This window comes from Benincasa hispida, chromosome 5, assembly GCF_027475165.1.
Source record: "Benincasa hispida cultivar pf3 chromosome 5, pf3_genome.v1.1, whole genome shotgun sequence".
Taxonomy (NCBI): Eukaryota; Viridiplantae; Streptophyta; class Magnoliopsida; order Cucurbitales; family Cucurbitaceae; genus Benincasa; species Benincasa hispida.
In genome coordinates, this window is record NC_143482.1 from 12,241,072 (window position 1) to 12,261,405 (window position 20,334).

Genomic DNA, 20,334 nt, shown 5'->3' on the forward strand with positions numbered 1-20,334 from the left:
ATAACAGCTTGTTTTAATAGTCAAAACATGTCGTTATCTTGTAAAACCTTGGTTACAAACTCAACCGGTCTATAATTCTATCTAAGGTTGGAGGTACTTAAGTTGACGATTTACGAAATACCTGCTACCTAGGGAGTATAGCCGAATTAGAGCGTTGTTAACCCAATTTTATGAGCATGCGTGAGCAGTATAAGGTAATAAAAGGATTTTATCACTTAAACATCGTAGGTTATATCCAAATATAATCCTTATATTTGGACAATCACCTACATTTAAAATATTTTAGCTGGCATATACCTAAGTAAATGAATACACCAAATCCATTAGAACACTTCAGTGGGAGATTAACATTATATATGATATATTATTTTTAGCGCTCATGTCCTAAAAGTTCATAGAGTGAGATCCATGTTTGGCTTTATGCCACGTTTTCTGTGATTGCTCCATTCAGAAAGTGTTTGCATAGGTCAATAACAAGGTGAATAGGGAAAGTTGTTCATAGTAAGTGGGTGAAGAAAATGTGTCAACATATCCTACGGTCTCTTCCATTAGTTTGAACCATGAGATTCTTATGTTATGCCTGCTATCGTTTTTAGGCGGCATTAGCTGGTTGTTTTTAGCGACTATCCGTCGGAGGAGGGTTATAACATAGGATTTAGAATAACTCAAACTTTAGAAATGAATAGGGTTTCTTAGTTCCGTCTTCAGCATTGTCTTTCATTTTGGGGGCTTGTTGATATCGTTCTATAAAAATCTAAAAATGGAGGATTAGACTTACAAGATTTACTAAGTTTTAGTAAGTTCTTGACCAAAAACGGTAACTAAATAACTAAAGGAATAAAGAGTTATTCTGGAATTAATTTTTAGTCAAGAATGTCTTGCTTTAGTGAAGGAGTATTTGACTGTCCCTCAGTAGCATCTATTCTGACTCACTAAAGTATCGTTGCAAATAAATAATGATATCTGTTTACATTATACTTTTGCTAAAAGAAAATTGGATTTAGATGCAATTTCCTAATAAAATTTGTTTATGTTTCAGCATGTCGAGTTCAATTATCCAACTTTTAGCTTCTAACAAATTTAATGGTGAAGGTTATTCCAACTGGAAATCAAACATCAACACGATACTAGTTATAGATGATTTAAGGTTCGTTTTAACGAAGGAACGTCCTTCAGTTCCCAGCTGTACTGTAAACCGAAATGTTCGGGATGCATATGACAGATGGGTTAGGGCTAATGAAAAAGCCCGAGCCAACATCTTAGCTAGCATATCTAATGTGTTAACGAAGCATGAGAGCATGGTCACAGCTAAGGAGATCATGGAGTCGTTATAGGCAATGTTTGGACAACCGTCCTCATCTGTTCAACATGATGCTATTAAATACGTTTACAATTCCCTTACGAAGGAAGGAATTTCTGTTAGAGAACATGTCCTGGATATGATGGTCTACTTCAACATCGCGGAAGAAAACAGGGTTGTCATAGACGAAAAGAGTCAAGTTTCATCGTGGAATCTCTTCCGAAGAGTTTCTTAACATTTCCCACAAATGTTGTGATGAATAAAATAGAATATAATCTGACTACTCTTTTTAATGAGCTTCAGACTTACCAATCCCTAATGAAAAATAAGAATCAGGAAGGGGAAACAAACGTTGTTATCCAAAGAAAATTCCAGAAGGAATTGTCCTCTGGGACCAAACCTTCTGATAAGAGGTTTGGACCTTCTAAAGATAAGAATATAATCTTTGCAATTGTTTTTTTTTTTTAATATTTTAATGCATGTTATATATATATATATATATTTGGAGAAGCATGTTATTTTTTTATTTTATTTAATTAAATTATATTTAAACTATAAAAAATGTGAGGAAAAAATACAAAAAACAAGAAGTAAGAAATATTTATCAAACAATTTTTTGTTTATGTTTTTTTTCAAGAAACAAAAAACAAGAAACAAAAATAGTTATCAAACATTTCTTGTTTCTAGTTCTTAAAAACCAGGAAACATGAAATAGGAAACAAGCAACAAGAAACAGGAAACGAGAAATAGGAAATAGGAAATAGGAAACAAGACGGCTAACAAATGGACCCTTAATTTTCAAAAACAAAAAACCAAAAGCTAAGACCCCGTTTGGAACCATTTGGTTTTTTGTTTTTGTTTTTAAAAATTAAGCCTATTTTCTCCATATGTCTTACAATGATTTGCATATTTAAATACAATTGTTGAATTCTGATCCAAATTCCAAAAAACAAAAACAACTTTTTGAAAATTAATTTTTAGTTCTCAAAATTTGGCTTGGTTTTTTAAACCATATATTAAAAATAGATAACAAATGAAGAAATTTGAAAGTGGAAGTAGTATCTATAAGCTTAATTTTCCAAAAAAAAAAAAAAACAAAAAAGAATTGTTACCAAACGTTGCCTAAGGTTCTCTTTGGTAACCATTTTATTATTTTTTATTTTGGTTTTTAAAAATTAAATATATTTTCTTCTTATTTCTTACAATGGTTTTCACATTTCTTAAGTACAATAGTTGAATTCTTAGATAAATTTTAAAAACAAAAATAAGCTTTTAAAAGCTACTTTTTTAGTTTTCAAAATTTAGCTTAGCTTTTTAAATTCATTAGTAAAAAATAGATAATAAATAAAAAAAATTAAAAATAGAAATAATATCTATAGACTTAATTTTAAAAGACAAAAGATATACTACTTTTTCAATTTTTGTTTTTGAAAATTTAACTTATAATAATACTTTCACTTTTAAATTTCTAACTTAAAAATTGGTCCATTGGAAACTCAAACGACTCATTTTTATAAATTTCCGATCGTTTTCTATCTCATTTTTCTTTGAAAGGCGTTCTTCATTGTCCTTCCCTTTCCAGATTTCAGTCTCCTACTTCAGTTCCTTGTACGTAAAACTCTCTCTCTCTCTCTCTCTCTCTCGTACCACAGTCATGGCTTCCATTAAACAAGTTCTCGGCGAACTGAACAACGAATCCTTCGTCTCTTTACTCTCCAAGCTCATTGGCGAAGCCAAGTTCGTCCAGAACAATCCAAAGGAAAACCTGATTCCTCAAGAAGACAGGATCGTCAATCACGTCCTTGATGTTCTAAACCCTTACAGCACCGCCAATGGCGGACCCTTGCTAATCAACCATGTCAGCTACGCTCCTGGCCGTGGAAATTTGATTGTGGAGTATCCTGGGACCGTATCTGGAAAAGTAGTCTCCTTCGTCGGTAGTCACATGGATGTCGTCCCTGCCGATCCCGATACTTGGGTATTGTTTTTCCATCTCAAATTCCTTTTTTTTTTTCCTCATGATTTTTGTTACTCCTCTATTTTGAGATTAGGTCTGTGTATAAGCTGATTAACGGATTGATTGTGAAGCTGTCCCTGTTTCTTTATTGCTAGACGTTTGGAGTAGTTTGAATTTTTGTTCTGCCATATTGACAATATTGTGTTTCTGTTTTTGTAGTTTAATGGCTAGGATTCAGGTTGAAGTTTTTGTATGGATGAACCATTCCCTGCCCCCTAAATGATTAATGATTCACCCCAAAAACAAATGAAAATTAACTTTCTGCTTATGTCAAATGCACTTTTATCGCATATTATATAGTTTTGCATTAGGGATGTCTTTTCTATCATAGTCCTCTAACCTGATGGCCATGTCTCCACTCCACTTCAATATTCCATGGCAAAAGTACAATAAAGCTTGAGAAAAATGAAGTTCGCAATAGATATAACCATCGGGTTAGAGGTACAATAGAAGAGACGACCCTGATTTGATACTATGTAAAATGCGATAATGCACTTTGATGTATAGTTTTCATTTGCTTTTAGGAGATGGGTCATTAATTGTTTAGGAGGTTGGGTATGAGTCGTCCGTACAAAAATCTCATTCAGGTTGGACAAAATAGAAAGAAGGGTTACATTTTATCTATTAGTGGATATACTATTCATATAAGAAAATTTATTGTTATATATGCAGAAATTTTCTCCATTCTCATTGAGTGTTGATGGGGATCAACTTCGTGGTCGTGGGACTACTGATTGCCTGGGACATGTTGCCCTTCTAACTGAACTTCTCAAGAAGCTTGCACAAACTAAACTAAAGTTGAAGTCCTCTGTTGTTATTGTGTTTATTGCCTCTGAAGAGGACAATTCAATCCCAGGAATTGGAGCTGAACAACTTGCTAAGGAGGGATACTTTAATAATTTAAAAGGAGGGCCATTGTAAGTGATTGCTTTTCCTTCCAAATAAGATCTCAATATATGTGATGGCTGAGATCACGACACACACCTTGACTGCCTTATGGGACATCTACGTATGATTTTAATGTTCTAGTTCTAGTTCATTGGCTACCATGGGGGTTGAACCTACCCATACCTCCATAGTTTCTTCACCTTTTTAGTATGCCTCAATGACCATAGGTTTTAGATCTTAATTTGAGTTTAGAGTTATTTTCCTAATCCTAAGTTTTGGCAACCTTCTCTATGCATTGTTAAGCAAGCTGTGTATTGGTTTTTCTATGTAGATATTGGATTGATACAGCAGATTCTCAGCCTTGTATCGGTACTGGCGGTTCAATACCTTGGAAACTTGTAGCAAATGGAAAACTTTTCCACAGTGGTTTGGCACACCAGGTAAATTGATTTATTGTCTTCCTTTTGCTGGTAAGTACTCACTTCATTGACTGAATGAGAGGCTTCTCTTACATTTTGATGGAGAGATTTAGGCTCTATTTGCTAATCAGTTTTTGGTTTTTGAAAATTAAGTTTGTAAACACTAGTTCAACCTATGAGTTTATTTGTTTTTTTTTTTATTTACTTTTAAAAATGTTTTCAAAATCCAAGCCAAGTTTTGAAAACTAAAAAAAGTAGTTCTTTTTTTTGGAATTTGAATTAGAATTAAAAAATTTAGTTTGTAGAAATGTAAAAATCATGGTAAAAAAAATTGTGACAAAACAAGCATAAATATCAAAAACAGAAAATTACAAATGAAATTGTCATGAAATGGGGCCTTAGCAATTCATAAAGTTTTGGTTGTTTATATGATAAAACTGAATATTATAATATGAGAGTGCATATTTGAGATCTTTATATTCCGCCCATGGTATTGAAGCTTCACAATCTGTAGGATTGTAGTTTTATCCAAGCACATGAATCTTTTATATTCCGCCCATGGTATTGAAGCTTCACAATCTGTAGGATTGTAGTTTTATCCAAGCACATGAATCTTAAATGGTAAATCTCGCCACCCTCGATATTGTCAATAATGATAGACTAGACCATTAAATTTTTATTTGAATATAAACTGTAAGGATTACTGAAAAGAAAAGCTGTACAAAAATTTGTTTTGCATTTGAGATTATCTGGGTTACATGTCCATTAAAAATGCATTTGGTTGATGTGAGTGCTAATGTGCATGCCTAACTTTAGGCCAATACATTAGTTTTGTTTTTTTAGCTCAAAGTGCGTACCTCCCTTGTATTCAGGCTATCAATGCTATGGAGCTAGCTATGGAAGCTCTTAAAGTGATCCAATTACGCTTTTATGAAGATTTTCCTCCCCATCCTAAGGAACAGGTATATGGATTTGCATCACCATCAACCATGAAACCAACTCAATGGATTTGTAAGTTCTAAACCTTCGTGGATTGATTTTAGGTAGGGAAAAATATGATCTCATCATGATCATTTCTTCATCTTAGATCCAGGAGGTGGTCTTAATCAAATCCCAGGAGAATGTACTATTTCGGGAGATGTCAGGTTAATTCAAGTCTGAGTTTATTTATGATTTTAGCTTAAAGTTGACGTAATAAAATCTTCCGTTATTGTTTTTCTCGATTTTACTTATATGTTTTGTGTTGGATTCATTTGGCAGGTTAACCCCCTTCTATGAGTAAGTAATTACTTTCCTAGTCGAGCAACATTACTTTGCAATCAAAATGCATGCGTGTTACCATAATTTTAAATAAGCTATTGTATCATTTTTCTTGGTTTGCTGTTTAGACACATCATGAATTTAATCTCTGTCAATTTTTCTACTAGTGTGAAGGATGTTATGACAAAACTCCAAAGCTATATCGATTACATTAATGCAAACATTGAGAAACTTGATACGAGGGGCCCTGTTTCAAAGTATGTCCTACCAAATGAAAATATCAGGGGAAGGTGTGTACTCTTGCTCTGCTATGCTATAACTTCCATCGCATATGAACATAATAATTCACTTCACTAATCTTCTTCTAGAGGGATGATGTTTTATTCGATCAAATTCTAAGAAATTGAAAATTATAATAGTAATGGAGTAGGAGGTAGAAAATCGTGTCAAAGATGTATTTAGATCATTATTTATCCTCATTCATCTATATCCACCATTATGGTCTTTGGAGTTTAATTCCTACTGTTTCTTGTTATTATTTTGTAGAATTGATTTAACTTTCGGTGAGCCGATGTCGGGAGTTGCATGTGATCTTAATTCTCGCGGCTATAAAGTTTTACATAATGCAACAAAGGAAGTTTTAGGGCATGTCAAACCTTACTCACTTACAGGGAGTTTGCCGGTTATTCGAGATCTCCAGGTAAAACACATTTTCGTTTCTCTCTCTCTCTCTCTCTCTCTCTTTTTCCCTTTCTTTTTCTGGTGTCTATTGCACGCGTTCGGTTTTCTCATTTTTTTTTTTCTTTTTGTTATTTTTACTTGTAGGAGGAGGGTTTTGATGTTCAGACTGCAGGCTACGGTATGGTTTATGATTTTTTTCCCATGTATTCGTTTCTTACTACATGACGTGGTTTTGTTACATAAACCACAGTTAAATTTCTCTTAGATTTTACTTCTGAATGGTCCTGATATGCATCCTGCTGATGTTGTGTTGGAATATTGTCATTAGTGCATCATAGTTGAAAAATTATGAACTAAATTCTCCTAATATTTAGATTTTCATTCTTTGATCTCAACCTGGGCTTTGTCGATCCATCCAACTTCTCTTCTACTGTTTGTCGATCCATCATAGTTGGAAAATCATGATCCAAATTTTCATAGTTATTTTTTAATGTGCTTTGATACCAATTTGTTAAGTTACCACCTAACAAAAACATTTAAGAACCACAAATAACATAACAAACACTAAAAGATAGAATTATATTGCAATATCCAAAGAAGTTACAATATAACATAGCTTTTTGGGAGGGTTACACTCTCTCAAATTTTCAACTACTCAAATAGAAATTCCTATCAAAATCTTCACATCTTGCACCCAACCCACTCCTCCTATCTCTTTTTTTTTTAAGTCACATTTTTTCAGAAAAGATTGTATCCACTCCCTCTATCTATAACTGAAAACCCTAACAAACTCCTTAGCTAATTACTACTATGCTCTTACTCATAAACATACTAATAAACCTAATATAACCATAACTCGGGGTATTCCGGTGTGCCGTACTTGAATTATCAGATCCATTAGAATTGTAAAATTTAGAGAGGAGAGATTTTATTTCTACCCTTTTGAGGAAATATATAAGAGGAGTAAATTTTCCTCATGGATTTTTTTATTACGAAGATCTGATTTACGCCATAATGCTTTTATGCAGGTTTATTAGATACATACCATGCCCAGAATGAGTATTGTCTTCTTAGTGACATGGGCAATGGCTACAAGATTTTTGCCAGCATCATCTCTCAATTAGAAGAAGATTGATACTAGACCATTGTTCTAAATGTTACTACTTTGAGAGGTAACTTACTATATTTTGACTCACTGTATAGGAACAAATAAAATTAATCTGCCTGGTTTGTACTACTGAACACTTTCTTTTTTGGATCTGTAATTTGTATTCAATAAAGGCAATAGTAGAGCTAATGTTTGTTAATTTTGTTGAGTAATACATTTTTGTAGACTCGAATTTATTGAATTTTTAAGTGAAGAAATGTTAATAGAGACCAAAAGAGTTACAAAAAACCTAAATTAAAACAAACATTTGGTTCAGTTGAAGAATCGATTAGTTTTAAACGAAATCGAACAAGAATGAGCAGTTTAATCATAGATATAATTAAATTGAAGTAGTTGAAAGTTCTCATTCATTGATAATTTTCCTTAGGAAAAGTTGAGGTTTATAATTAAGTCAAACTAAGCCTAGCTTAATGGTTAACACATCTTTTTCCTGTAATTGAAGGGTTATAGGATTGATTTTTCGTCCTTGATGTAATATACTATAAACAAAATTAAGATGAAAATAAGATTTAGTTCTCATTGTGGCCTTTCTACTTCCAGGTTTTTTGAAAATATTCTTTCGTTCTTGCCTTTCCCTTCTGATCTTTGAGCCTCCACCAAAGTGGAAGTTCAGATCATATTTTCCTTATTGGTGTTGGCCTTTTCAATAAGGTGCATAAAAGGTGAATTCAAGATAGAGATGCTCTAGATATTCGAGGTGTTTGGAGGAGTTGGATGGGGTGAAGGGAAGTGAAGTTTTTAACTCCACTCCTTTTAACTCATTGCGAACTTCACAACGTATTAGCATCAATTTAATGACTTATTAATTTCAATGACTAAACAGCTTTCCAAATTGAACTATTTATATCTTTGTTGTAAACACCTCCTAAATATATGGAAGTGAGCAAGAAGATCCAGCATTTTGGGAAGTATGTTTTTGTTCATTCAATTTTATTGTATTTAGTAAGTTCTCAAGTGGACGTCATCTTGTGGTAGGTGTACTTGATGAAATTTTGTAGAGATGTTGCTCTAGACATAGGATTATACGATCCACAAACTTCATGAGATAAAAATTGTAACAATCCAAAACAATTATTACAATACATGTTAAAAATCAATTATAGTCCTTGAACTCATGTAATGATCTAGTTCATGTGCTTTAAATTTGTAATAATTTAATATTTTAAATTTTGATAAGTATTAATTTAGTCTATGTCCTCTACAATTTATAATGATTTAGTCCTTATTATGAAAAATATTGTTAAAAAAATTAATGAAATTTCTTACAAATGAGATGGATAAACTCATTGAGAATCAAATTTTTTAGAAGCCATGAAGATTAATTCTTTTCTTTACATTATAAAATCGACAATTAATCTTGAAGTGGCTTTTCATAATAGGGACTAAAATGTTACAAAATGCAAAATATTTTGACTAAATCAAAATGTCACCAGCTAAAGTTTAAGAATTAAATGATTGTTTTCGTGAAAGTGTAAGGATCAACCACAATATGGTTTTTGGTTTTTAGTTTTTTAAAAATGAGTATGCTTCGTATCCAATTGAGTTTTATGTTTTTTTTTTTTTTTAATTTCAAAAACGATTTTAAGAATGTTAATAAACTTTAAAAACGAAAAAAAAGTTCGTTTTCAAAATATTGTTTTATATTTTTGGAAGCACACATTAATACTATCTAAGGATTGTTTAGAATGTTGAAATATAATAAGAATTATTGGGAATCTGATTAGGAAGGAGTTTATCGTTTGGAGAGTTTGTTGTGTTTTTTATAGAATTGTAGGGATAGATTGGGTTGGGTTTGACTATTTATTATTATTATTTGGATTGTTTCTTATATCTGTTTTCTACATGAAATTACCTAGGTTTACTATATTATATAAATCTTAATTTTATTAACTAGTTTGTATAAGGGTTCACGGTTCAACCAGAGTCTCCACATACTTATCCCATTGGCTCATGGATAGTAATTAATTAGCCATAATTAAAACTACTTTGTAAATAAAAAATTCAAGCAAATGAAACTAAAAAACCACATACCACGGATTTAATGGTAGTGTTTCAAGCAATTCATAAAAACATAAGTAGACGTGAAAAGTTGTTCATACAAAAAAGATAAGTTATAACAAAAAGTTCATGAAACCAATAGCGAAATCCAAGGTTCAATGAAGTAGGGTCAAGGTGTTTCATTCAGAGCTGGTTCAAGGACGTCGATGCAATAATCATGTTTCCATTGCGTTGGGAAGTCCATAAATGGCTCAACAACATAGAATCTGCAAGCAATGAACATGTAACCACTAAGCCATCTTGCATTGATGGTCTATAGATTGATAGTAGCTCGGTGTACAATTCTCTACAATGATGCATTGCCATGTCATCCTTGATGGTGTGCCACTGTGCAATCTGGCTAATAGAGGAGGCCGTGATCTGAAACTCCCCTCGTAAGATGTCCGAGTAGTCTCCAGGTGACGATCGAGTCCTCTTAGTCCTGGTCGCTCGCTCCAATTCCAACCGCTGAGAAAACATTGTAGGAGTAATCTTATCCTCGAAGAACCATTTCTTCTCGAATTCATCTCCGACAACAAGAACACAAACAACATCTCCTTCTCACAAACACGCCTTCACACTAAGACCTCAAACACAGCAACGAGGACCCCAATAAGAATTATCTTGTTATTCTCAAGGTGAGAATCACAACAGAGTTTTGTGGACTTGCTATTCAATTTGGTGAAACAAAGATTGTGTTCTTGAGAGAGAATTACAGAGGAATGAGATAAAGTTATAGAGTTTTCTGTAGATTAGTGAGATAACTTTTTGGAGTTTTTTCCTATTTTAATTTTAATTTAATTATATTATATTAATATAATTAAATACAACCATATATTATATCTCATATAATATATAGCATGTAGTTTATTATATTACATATAATATAACCTACAGTTTATGTTCTCTCAGTATTAATATGAATCATATTCATATAATCATATAATATTAATATTGTTAGAAGAGAGAGAGAAAGAGAAGGTATAAGGTTTATGTGGAAAACCCTAGAACAGGGAGAAAAAACCACGATAGAGAGTCTCTGTTTTATTAATTTTTACACAATGTGAGAGATACAAGAGGATTCTTATTTATACGCTCCAACAAGCCTAAATATAAAAAAGAAAAGAAAAATAGGGTAAAGTAAATAACTATAATATCCCTGGGACTATAAACAATCAACTAAGTCCCTTATTTTCAACACTCCCCCTCAAATTGGGGTGTAGATATCAATCAGACCCAACTTGCTAATGCAAGAGTCAAAATTTTGCTCTGTGTAACCCTTTAATGAGAACATCTACAACTTGTTTATTTGATGGAATATACGGAATACAAATACTGCCACTGCCCAGTTCTCTTTTATAAAGTGTCTGTCAATCTCCACATGTTTCGTTTGATCATGTTGTGCTAGATTATTGGTGATGCTTAGCAGCTTTATTATCAAATAGAGTTCCATAGGTAAGACACCATCTTGATGAAGATCAGACAATAATTTCTTCAACTAGATTTCTTCATAAATTCTTAAACTCATAGCTCTGTATTCAGCCTCTATACTACTTCTAGCATCTACATTTTGCTTTTTACTTTTCCAAGTAACCAGGTTACCCCACACAAAGGTATAGTACCCTGAGGTAGACTTTCTGTCAGTCACTAATCTTACACAACCAAAGTCGGTATAGGCCTCAATGCATTTCCTGTCAGTTTTTTTTAACATTAAACCTTTACCATGAGTGCTTTTCAAATATTGCAGAATTCGATTCATAGCATCTATATGTTCTTTATAAGGTGCTTGCATAAATTGACTGACAACACCGACAACATAGGAAATTTCTGGTATGCTATGTGATAAGTAAATTAACTTTCTCACTAGACGTTGATACCTTTCTTTATCAACTTGAACTTTGTTAATAGAATCTCCCAGTTTAGCATTGAATTCTATAGGAGTGTTAGCAGGTCTACATCCAGTTGTACCTGTTTCCTATAACAAGTCAAGAGTGTACTTCCATTGTGAGATAGAGATTCCTTCCCTTGATCTGGCCTCTTCCATTCCAAGAAAATACTTTAGATTCCCGAGGTCTTTGATTTCAAACTCGTATGCTATCTCCTTTTTCAGTTTGGTGATCTCATCAATATCATCTCCTGACAAGACAATATCATCCACATACATGATTAGGACATCAATTTTACCACACATTGACCTTTTTAAGAACAGTGTATGGTTAGAGTATCCCTAAGTGAACCCTTGGGACTTAACAAATGTAGTAAACCTTTCAAACCAAGCTCTTGGGGACTGTTTCAGACCATACAAGGACTTCCTAAGTTTACACACCTAATGATCAAATTGAACTTCAAAACTTGGAAGAAGGCTCATATACACCTCTTCTTCTAAATCACCATTTATAAAGGTATTTTCACATCAAGTTGGTGAAGAAACCAATCTTTATTTACTGCAATAGAGAGAAGAACCAAAATCGTGTTTAACTTCGCTACAGGAGAGACGGTTTTCTGAATAGTTTACCCCATAAGTTTGAGTAAACCCTTTTGCGACAAGTCTGTCCTTGTACCTGTCTAAAGTACCATTAGATTTATACTTCAAAGTGAACACCCACTTGCACCCAACTATTTTATGTCCTTTTGGGAGAGTAGTAAGGTCCCACGTATTATTCGTTTCAAGAGCTCTCATTTCTTCCATAACGACAATCTTCCACTCTAGAATCTCCATAGCGACATGTATGCTTTTTGGTATGGTTTTTGTATCAAGACTGACAGTGAAAGCCCTGAAATTAGATGGTAGATTATTGTAAGATAGAAAGCTATACATAGGATTCTTAGTGCAAGATCTGGTGCCCTTTCTCAAGGCAATTGGCATGTCAAGAAAAACATCATGATCCCTAAGTGTTTTTTACTTCTCATATGCTTTCCCACTTGTAGTAGGATTCTGATCACACATTTCAGGCTGAGGTAGAATTTCACTCTCTTGTGCTTCTATTGTAGTCGCATCACTATCTTCCATCTTGTTATTTTATGGAACTAACACATCAGTCTTGTCATTCAAAGTTACATCTACACTATCATCCTTAACACATAAATCATTATTATTAGGGACACACTCAGTAGTACCTTGAGCTTATTTTGGTAAAATTCATGGACCAGAGTCGACAAAACAGTAGGGGACACAATTTCCTTTATGAGATTCTTCCTGTAGTACGTTAGCCAAGGGACCAGTTTAATAGGTAGAACAGTGTCATGGGGACTCAAGATGGGCTCAGGAAGATCAATAGGGACTTAGTGTAACAACCCAACCCTCTAGGACTTAGGTTAGGCCGTTACTAAAATAAATGTATGCATAGAATTTAAAACGACACTCAGTTATGTTGAAATAAATGCTAATTAAACAAGAGAAGTTCAAAATACATTTATTAAATGCAATTGTTAAAACAATAATAGGGTACCCAAAATGTGTACTAATAAAAGTATATAAAAGAAATAATCCTTAGTAATAAATTTCAAACAGTAAAACTAAATATTAAGGAAAAATAAAGACTCTAAATTTCATCACGCGGAAGCAAAAAAAACTAGTCCCAATGACACGATCACGAATTCCGCTGCGCCATCACCGCTACATCTTTACCTTTATCTGAAATGTCAACATAAGAAAGAATGAGTATGAAATACTCAGTAAGTAACCCCACCACTGGGGTCAGGCTAGTCATCTATGTTCTCTAGATACCCACCTATGGCACATAAACAGATGAAACAGGCAAGAGACTGGGTCATATTCTACTGTAGTTAAGTATTCCCACAGAACTGGTGAATCCCGAAGGAAACACAGAACTAATGAATCCCAAAGGAAACACAAAATTGGTGAATCCCAAAGGGAACACAAAACTAGTGAATCCCGAAGGAAACACAGAACTGGTGAATCCTAAAGGAAACACAAACTGGTGAATCATGAAGGAAATACAAACTGGTGAATCTCGAAGGAAACACAAAACTAGTGAGCATCTAACTAATCAGTGGGGATATTCACACAGTCTCAACGTTCAAAAATTAAACACCGTACGATTCTATGACATACATGTAATCCTTGATACCATGGCTCTATCACATACACATAATCCTCAACAATATATTCTACAACATTCATGTATACCTTAATCATCAAAATTCCACAACATACAAGTATGCCTCAACATCAGCAGATCAGATATCAACATATGAAAACACATAGCCTCACATACCAACGATCACATGCCTAAGTGTGTCTTTAAACAAAACAGAACCCGTGCCAGAACATACTTGATTCAAGACATACTATCAGTCAACATGTTAACATTTACCATAACCTACACTTATCACGCTAGCATACAAATAAAACCTGGCCAGTGGACAGTTCCAGTGGTAAGATTACTTACCTCAAACTTAAGCCCAAAATAACCAATAAGATTATCTTCTCCTTAGAATGGAATAATCTTGGATCAAAGTCCCAAAGTTAGAGTTTAAACCGAACTCGCTCCCAAACTTTGCAAACAAAGCCAGCCTAAACATAAACCATTATTAAGGTTCCAAGTCCAAATTTTACAGCAACAGCAACCAAAACAAAATGGTTTTGAAACCTCCAAACTTACCAAAGTTAAACCAAAATATTGTTACCCAAGATGTGGTTTGAAATCCAAATCACTTGAAACCATCCAAATCAACACAATGCAAAGCCACCTAATACTGAACTCGAATCCGTTGGACAAATGACGAATGACACCGACGTGTGATGAATATTAACAACTTGAAGCCAAAACTTAATGGGTAACAAATATCTTCAAGAAAAACCATGGAAACTCACCTAAAGGGACCGAATCTTACACAAATCTTGAGAATCCGGTGAGAGAAAGACCACGACAATGGCGAACGGCGAACAGGGAGTGGCAATCGGTGTGAAGACGGTAGGGAGGCGCGGCTAGAGCTGGGCGACTGTCGGCGCGTCTAACCGGCAGGATTTGGGCTACTGGCGGTTGGAGTGGAGCAACTAATGAGGCGTCTGACCGACGCTTGCGGTGAAGGAGAAGAAAAACGAGAGGGGGAGGGGGTTCGCGTGAGAGTGAGGCGTGAGGGAAAGGGTTCTTCTTTTTATTTTTTTTTTAAAATAATAATAATAATAATAAAAGGAAAATAGTACAATTATAATTAAATCCTTTCCTTATTCCACCTTATACCATTTAAATTTCTTTCCTTTTCCAAGAAAATAAATTCTTGCCATAAATTTCCAAATTGAGTTTGACAATTGAAAAGAATTTGAATAATTTCCACACCAACACTTAAATCCTCGCACTTAAACTTTAAATTCATAAATTCTAAACGTGCCCTTCCACTAAGGAAAATTATTGAAAAAGGAAAAATTACATTATTAATAAATAAAAAGGCGTGGGATGTTATCTTAGAATGACCAGTTAGTTTCTTCACTAGTACTCCCCCCCTAAAGATGACTAATAGGGAAGAAGAGTTTATCCTCAAGGAATGTGACATCCATGGAGATAAAGTATTTATGGGAAGAAGGATGGAAGCATTTATAACCTCACTGGTGAAGAGGATATCCAAGAAAGAGACATTTCTGAGCATGAGGGGCAAACTTAGTTTGGTTAGGGTAATGACTATGGATAAAGGCAGGACACCAGGAAATTTGGAGAGGAACATCAGGAAAGTCATGTGGTTGGGTACGACTCCTTAAGGCATTCAAGAGGGGTTTGGAGTTGAAAAACATGAGAAGACATTCAGTTAATAAGATGGGCTGCAGTAAGAACTACATTTCTCCACAAATAAGATGGAAGAAAGGTAGATAGCATGAGAGACCGGGCAACCTCAAGGAGGTGACGATTCAGCCACTCCATTATGTTGAGGTGTATAGGCATACGAACTTTGGTGAACAATGTCTTTGGAAGACAAAAATTCACGACCATTATCACTTCAAAGAATAACAATTGTAGTATTGAACTAAGTCTCAATAGTGGTGTAAAATTGTTGAAATATTGACGAAACCTCTGATTTGTCAGTAAGAAGAAAGACCCACGTAAGACGGGTATGATCATTGATAAATGTCACAAATCAACATTTTTCTGAAGAGGTGGTAACACAGAGGGACCCCAAATATCACTGTGAATAAAATTAAAGGGCTGAAAGGTTTTTAAGGTTGAGAAGGAAAGGTGACCCTATGTTGTTTTGTACGAATGCACACATCACAAGAAAGAGAAGATTCAACTTTATGAAATAAATGAGGAAATAAAAATTTCATATATTGAAAATTTGGATGATCAAGACGAAAGTGCCATAACATACAATCTTTTTTTGAAGTTGAGAAATACACTGATAACAAACTAGTCCTATAGCTGTTCCTAGAAGAAGCGTCATCATCAAGGAAGTAGAGTCCCTATTGTGTCGGACAGTATCAATCGTCTTCCTTGAGCTCAAGTCCTAAAAGAAAAAATTATTCGGTGAGAAGGCAACTTGAAAATTTAGATCTTGGGTTATCTTACTAATAGATAGCAAATTATAAGATATATTTTAGGTACATGCAATACATTCTGTAAAGTTAAACCATGTAAGGGAGAAATATGACCCTTTCCCGCAATAAAAGAAAAAGACCCATATGCAATTATGATCGTTTCATTACTAGTACACGAAAGATACGATATGAAGTTATCAGATGACCCAATTAAATGTTCTGTAGCCCTTGAATCAAGTATCCATGGTTTATTGTCATTTATACTTAGGAGACTTAAGGGTTGTGATGTACCTGATTGAGAAATTACCCTAAGAGAAGAGACAACAGAGTCACTTTGACAATTCACCTGAGGTTATGATTGGGAAGTACTCGCTGATTTACTTACAAGTGCACGACCAGGATTAGACTTGTCATTCGGAGGACATCTTCTACCATTAAGTGGTCTATCATGTAATTTCCAATATTGTTCCTTTATATGAAAGGTTTTTTTGCAATGTTCACACACTGGAGTTTGTTTCCCATTATGCTTGTCACCATCATTACTAGATAATTTCATACTAAAAGCAGTAGAATCAGTAGGTGACATAGTAATGATGTTCATAGCACTGGATCTGTCTTCCTCATAATAAGGTGGTTATTATATATATATTATTTAAATTAAATTTAATTATGTTTAATTTTTTTAATTTAATTAAAGGGAGGGAGTCCCTAATTCTCTCAGCTAATATGTGCAGTGTGGGGAGTTGAAAAATGGTCTTCTTCTTCCATTTTTCTATAGAGCTCTCATTCACCCTGCAGTTTTCACAGAGAAGTGTTCTCTATGGAAAAACTATTCTCCTCCCTCACATTCTCTCTTTTCCCTCTTCCAAGAATTCAAGCAAAACCCACAACTCTTGCTTGAATTCTTAATCCCTAAAGAGAATACTAGAGGGTTCTCAAGTGGTGGTGTCCAATTGAAAATTTCGAATTGGAAACTAAAGAGATTATGATCAAGAGGGAATATGTGAAGAAAAGTGTTCTACAAGGGTATGTTGTTTTCTTCCTTAATTTATTCCCAAAAGGCATGTTGTACTTTTGGTTTGATAATGCATAATTTGTTTTTTGTTCTGTAATTTAAATTTCTGTGAAAAATTAAAATTGGGAATGATCCCCACTTCTGCACAGGGACCTTCGATGATTTTCCTTCAGGTTGGCCCCAATATTTTATTTTTGTTAGGACGACACTTGTTTACCCCTAGCCTCCTGCTCGTTTTATTTTATCATGAGGTACTTGTTTATCCTTGGCCCTTACACATTCTGTTGTTGTGGTACTTGTTTGTCCTTGGCCCCCAACGATTTACATTTTGTTGCGATAGTGCTTATTTATCCCTAACCCCCAACATTTTATATTTTGTTGCGGTGGTGCTTGTTTATCCTTCGCCCCTAACATTTTTTTTTTGTTATGATGGTGATTATTTATCCCTGGCTCCCAAAGTTTTATTTTTACTATGGTAACACTTGTTTATTCCTAGGCCTTCAGCTTATTTTTGTTTGTTATGAGGCACGTGTTTATCTCTGACTTTTGACACATTCTTTGTTGCGGTGGTGCTTGTTTATCCCTGACCTTCTAACATTTTATTTTTGCTGCAATGGCACTTGTTTATCCCTGGTCTCCAGCTCGTTTTATTTTGACATGTGGCATTTGTTTATCCTTAACCCTGGACACTTTTTGTTATGATGACGTTTATTTATCCATGGCCTCCAACTAATTTTTATTTGTCATGAGGTGTTTGTTTATCCCTGGCCTTTGACACCCTTTGTTAGTGTGGAACTTGCTTATCCATGAGCCCCAAGATTTATCTTATCTATATCAAGCATGCTTGAATTCATTCATCTTCTAATTCTATAAGGATGTACGAAGGGGGCATCCTGTAGCCACTTATTTTGTCTGGCATCTTTTTAATTAATTTGAATTAACATATGTATTTGTAATTTTTTTTTTAATGTTATTTGTTAATTAGGTCTTATTTTCATATTTTTGTTTATTTGTGGAGTTTTTCTTTTTTATTTGTTTGTTTAAAGTAACTAATTTAGTTAGGGTTAAAAAAAAGAAATTTTTTTTAATTGAATTTAGTTAGCCTAAGGCTCCATCCCATTTTAAGTTTAAGCTATATTGGGTTAAAATCATAAAATTAAAATAAGTTTTATTTAAAAGAAAATATACAAATGTAGCAACATTTTGGGTTTTATAGTCTCCACTTTCTCTTCCAAAAAAACCCTAGCCTCCATTTTTTGGGAATTGGAGTGTATGGCGGAATTTAAGGTTTCATTCTGAAAAATGGTAAAACTGCTAAGGAATAAAAATTATGGCAACTTATGTGACATGCACATAACCACAAATTTATAAATTCCTGATGTTGTTGATGAAACTACAAATACCAGATAATTCCAAAATAGAAAATAGGGTGGAGCTATATATATATTGGGTAATTGTTGATATTTGTAAAAAAACAACTGTCTTCCTAATTTTGTTCAGGTAGTTAACATAATCTCTATATTTTATTATTATTTTATATTCTGTTTAACATCTTTTCGAATTTATCTCACCTTAATAAAATATTCCCATTTTTTTTTACCAAATTTATATTTGAAATATCCATATATTATTAAAACTTCTTTTATCCATATATTTTATTCAAATCTCTATATTGTTTTTCATAATTGTATACATACATTTTTAATAAATTAGTTGTATATTTATCACATTCTTAATAAATTAGTTGTATATGCTAATTTTTATATTATTTTAACATTTTAGGAAAAGAAATATCACTTTGTAAAAAAATGGTCATGCGTTGATTGCACAAGAATCAGTTGGATTGTTCTCCATACATTGCCATAACTTTTGTTACTTATGCAACGGTTTATCGATTTAGGTTTTCTCGTGGTTTCTTTAACAAGCTACTGTATTTACTAGGTCTTTACAATTAGGAATTGATTTAAAATAAACAAATCTTTTCCTCATTTTTCCCTCTTTTGGAATTTAAATTTATTTTTAATATTAAAATTAGATTTTGATAACTACTTCATGATTAAAGTAAACCAATCTCTTTCTTATTTTTCTCTCCTAATTGATTCAAATCAATTATTTGTTTTGATTTGATTTAACCACTTTTCAAAAATATGTAGAATTAATCAATATTTAATATGTTTATCACCGTTTCGATTTTAATTTATAATACATCTTTAAATTTTATATTATTTTATTTATTTTTTATTATTCTAAATTAGAATTAATTTTTTTATTTTAATTAGGATTTTATGGAATATTTTATACATATTATCATCTAATAAATTGTATATTTCATTTAAATTTAATCATTTTTTGTATTTTTTAATTACCTTTTGTTCATTATCATCTTATTATATTATTATATCATTAATTTATCTTTTGGATAAACAAATAAGTATTCACTTTTGCAATCTTGCTGTTTTTGCTATGCCTCTCCGAGTTAGACTTTTTCATAGATTTTTGTGGTTGATGAAGTTATAAATAAGTGTAATTGTTGAAGCTTATGAAAATATGTAATTATGAATACAGTGTAATTCTAAATAAATGAACTCCCTTCCTAATTTTTCTCCTCGAATTATATTTGAATTTATTTTTATTATCAAATTAGATTTTATCTAACTATTTATTGATTTTTTTTAATCAGAATAAACAAAAACTTGCTGTTTTTTCTCTCCAATTTATATTTGAATTTATTTTTTATTATCAAATTTGATTTTATCCAACTAACTTTTGATTTGTTTATAAGTTTGTTACAACAATTGTATCTAAATATATATTTTTATTATTTTATACATATTGTTATCAAATTAATTTGATTTTTTTATTATTATTATTTTTTTTATTTTCGATGTTTTCAATTTTTCATATACAAACATGTAAAATGGTTTGTTGAACCTAAAAGAAATATATAAATGGGAATTAAATTTTAAATGATTGAAACATGTGGGTGTGTATATATGTATTTTTTAGTTTATTATTATTATTATTATTATTATTTTAGAATATATGATATTATTATACAA

General features: G+C 32.8%; 1 protein-coding gene and 1 long non-coding RNA gene across 3 annotated transcripts; one reads left to right on the top strand and one right to left on the bottom strand.

The window, feature by feature from the left end:
- The first annotated feature begins 2,770 nt into the window (after positions 1 to 2,770).
- LOC120078764 (acetylornithine deacetylase-like) lies at positions 2,771 to 8,848 on the top strand. 2 transcript variants are annotated; one of them, XM_039033075.2, is made up of 11 exons: positions 2,771 to 3,278; positions 3,990 to 4,234; positions 4,537 to 4,645; positions 5,497 to 5,635; positions 5,712 to 5,769; positions 5,885 to 5,902; positions 6,052 to 6,174; positions 6,431 to 6,584; positions 6,710 to 6,743; positions 7,594 to 7,737; positions 8,274 to 8,848. In XM_039033075.2, exons 1-10 carry the CDS (start codon positions 2,955 to 2,957, stop codon positions 7,698 to 7,700), a joined length of 1,311 nt encoding a protein of 436 aa, XP_038889003.2. In that variant the 5' UTR covers positions 2,771 to 2,954; the 3' UTR covers positions 7,701 to 7,737; positions 8,274 to 8,848. The 2 variants fall into 2 exon arrangements, with proteins under 2 accessions (XP_038889003.2, XP_038889002.2); XM_039033074.2 differs by lacking the exon at positions 8,274 to 8,848 and having other exon boundaries at positions 7,594 to 7,872.
- A 4,309-nt stretch (positions 8,849 to 13,157) lies between these two features.
- Positions 13,158 to 14,507, bottom strand: LOC120078455 (uncharacterized). The gene is made up of 3 exons (XR_016529713.1): positions 14,396 to 14,507; positions 14,183 to 14,307; positions 13,158 to 13,404 (listed from the first exon to the last, which is right to left on the bottom strand). It is a non-coding gene; the product is annotated as an uncharacterized LOC120078455 (long non-coding RNA).
- Between the last annotated feature and the right edge of the window lie 5,827 nt (positions 14,508 to 20,334).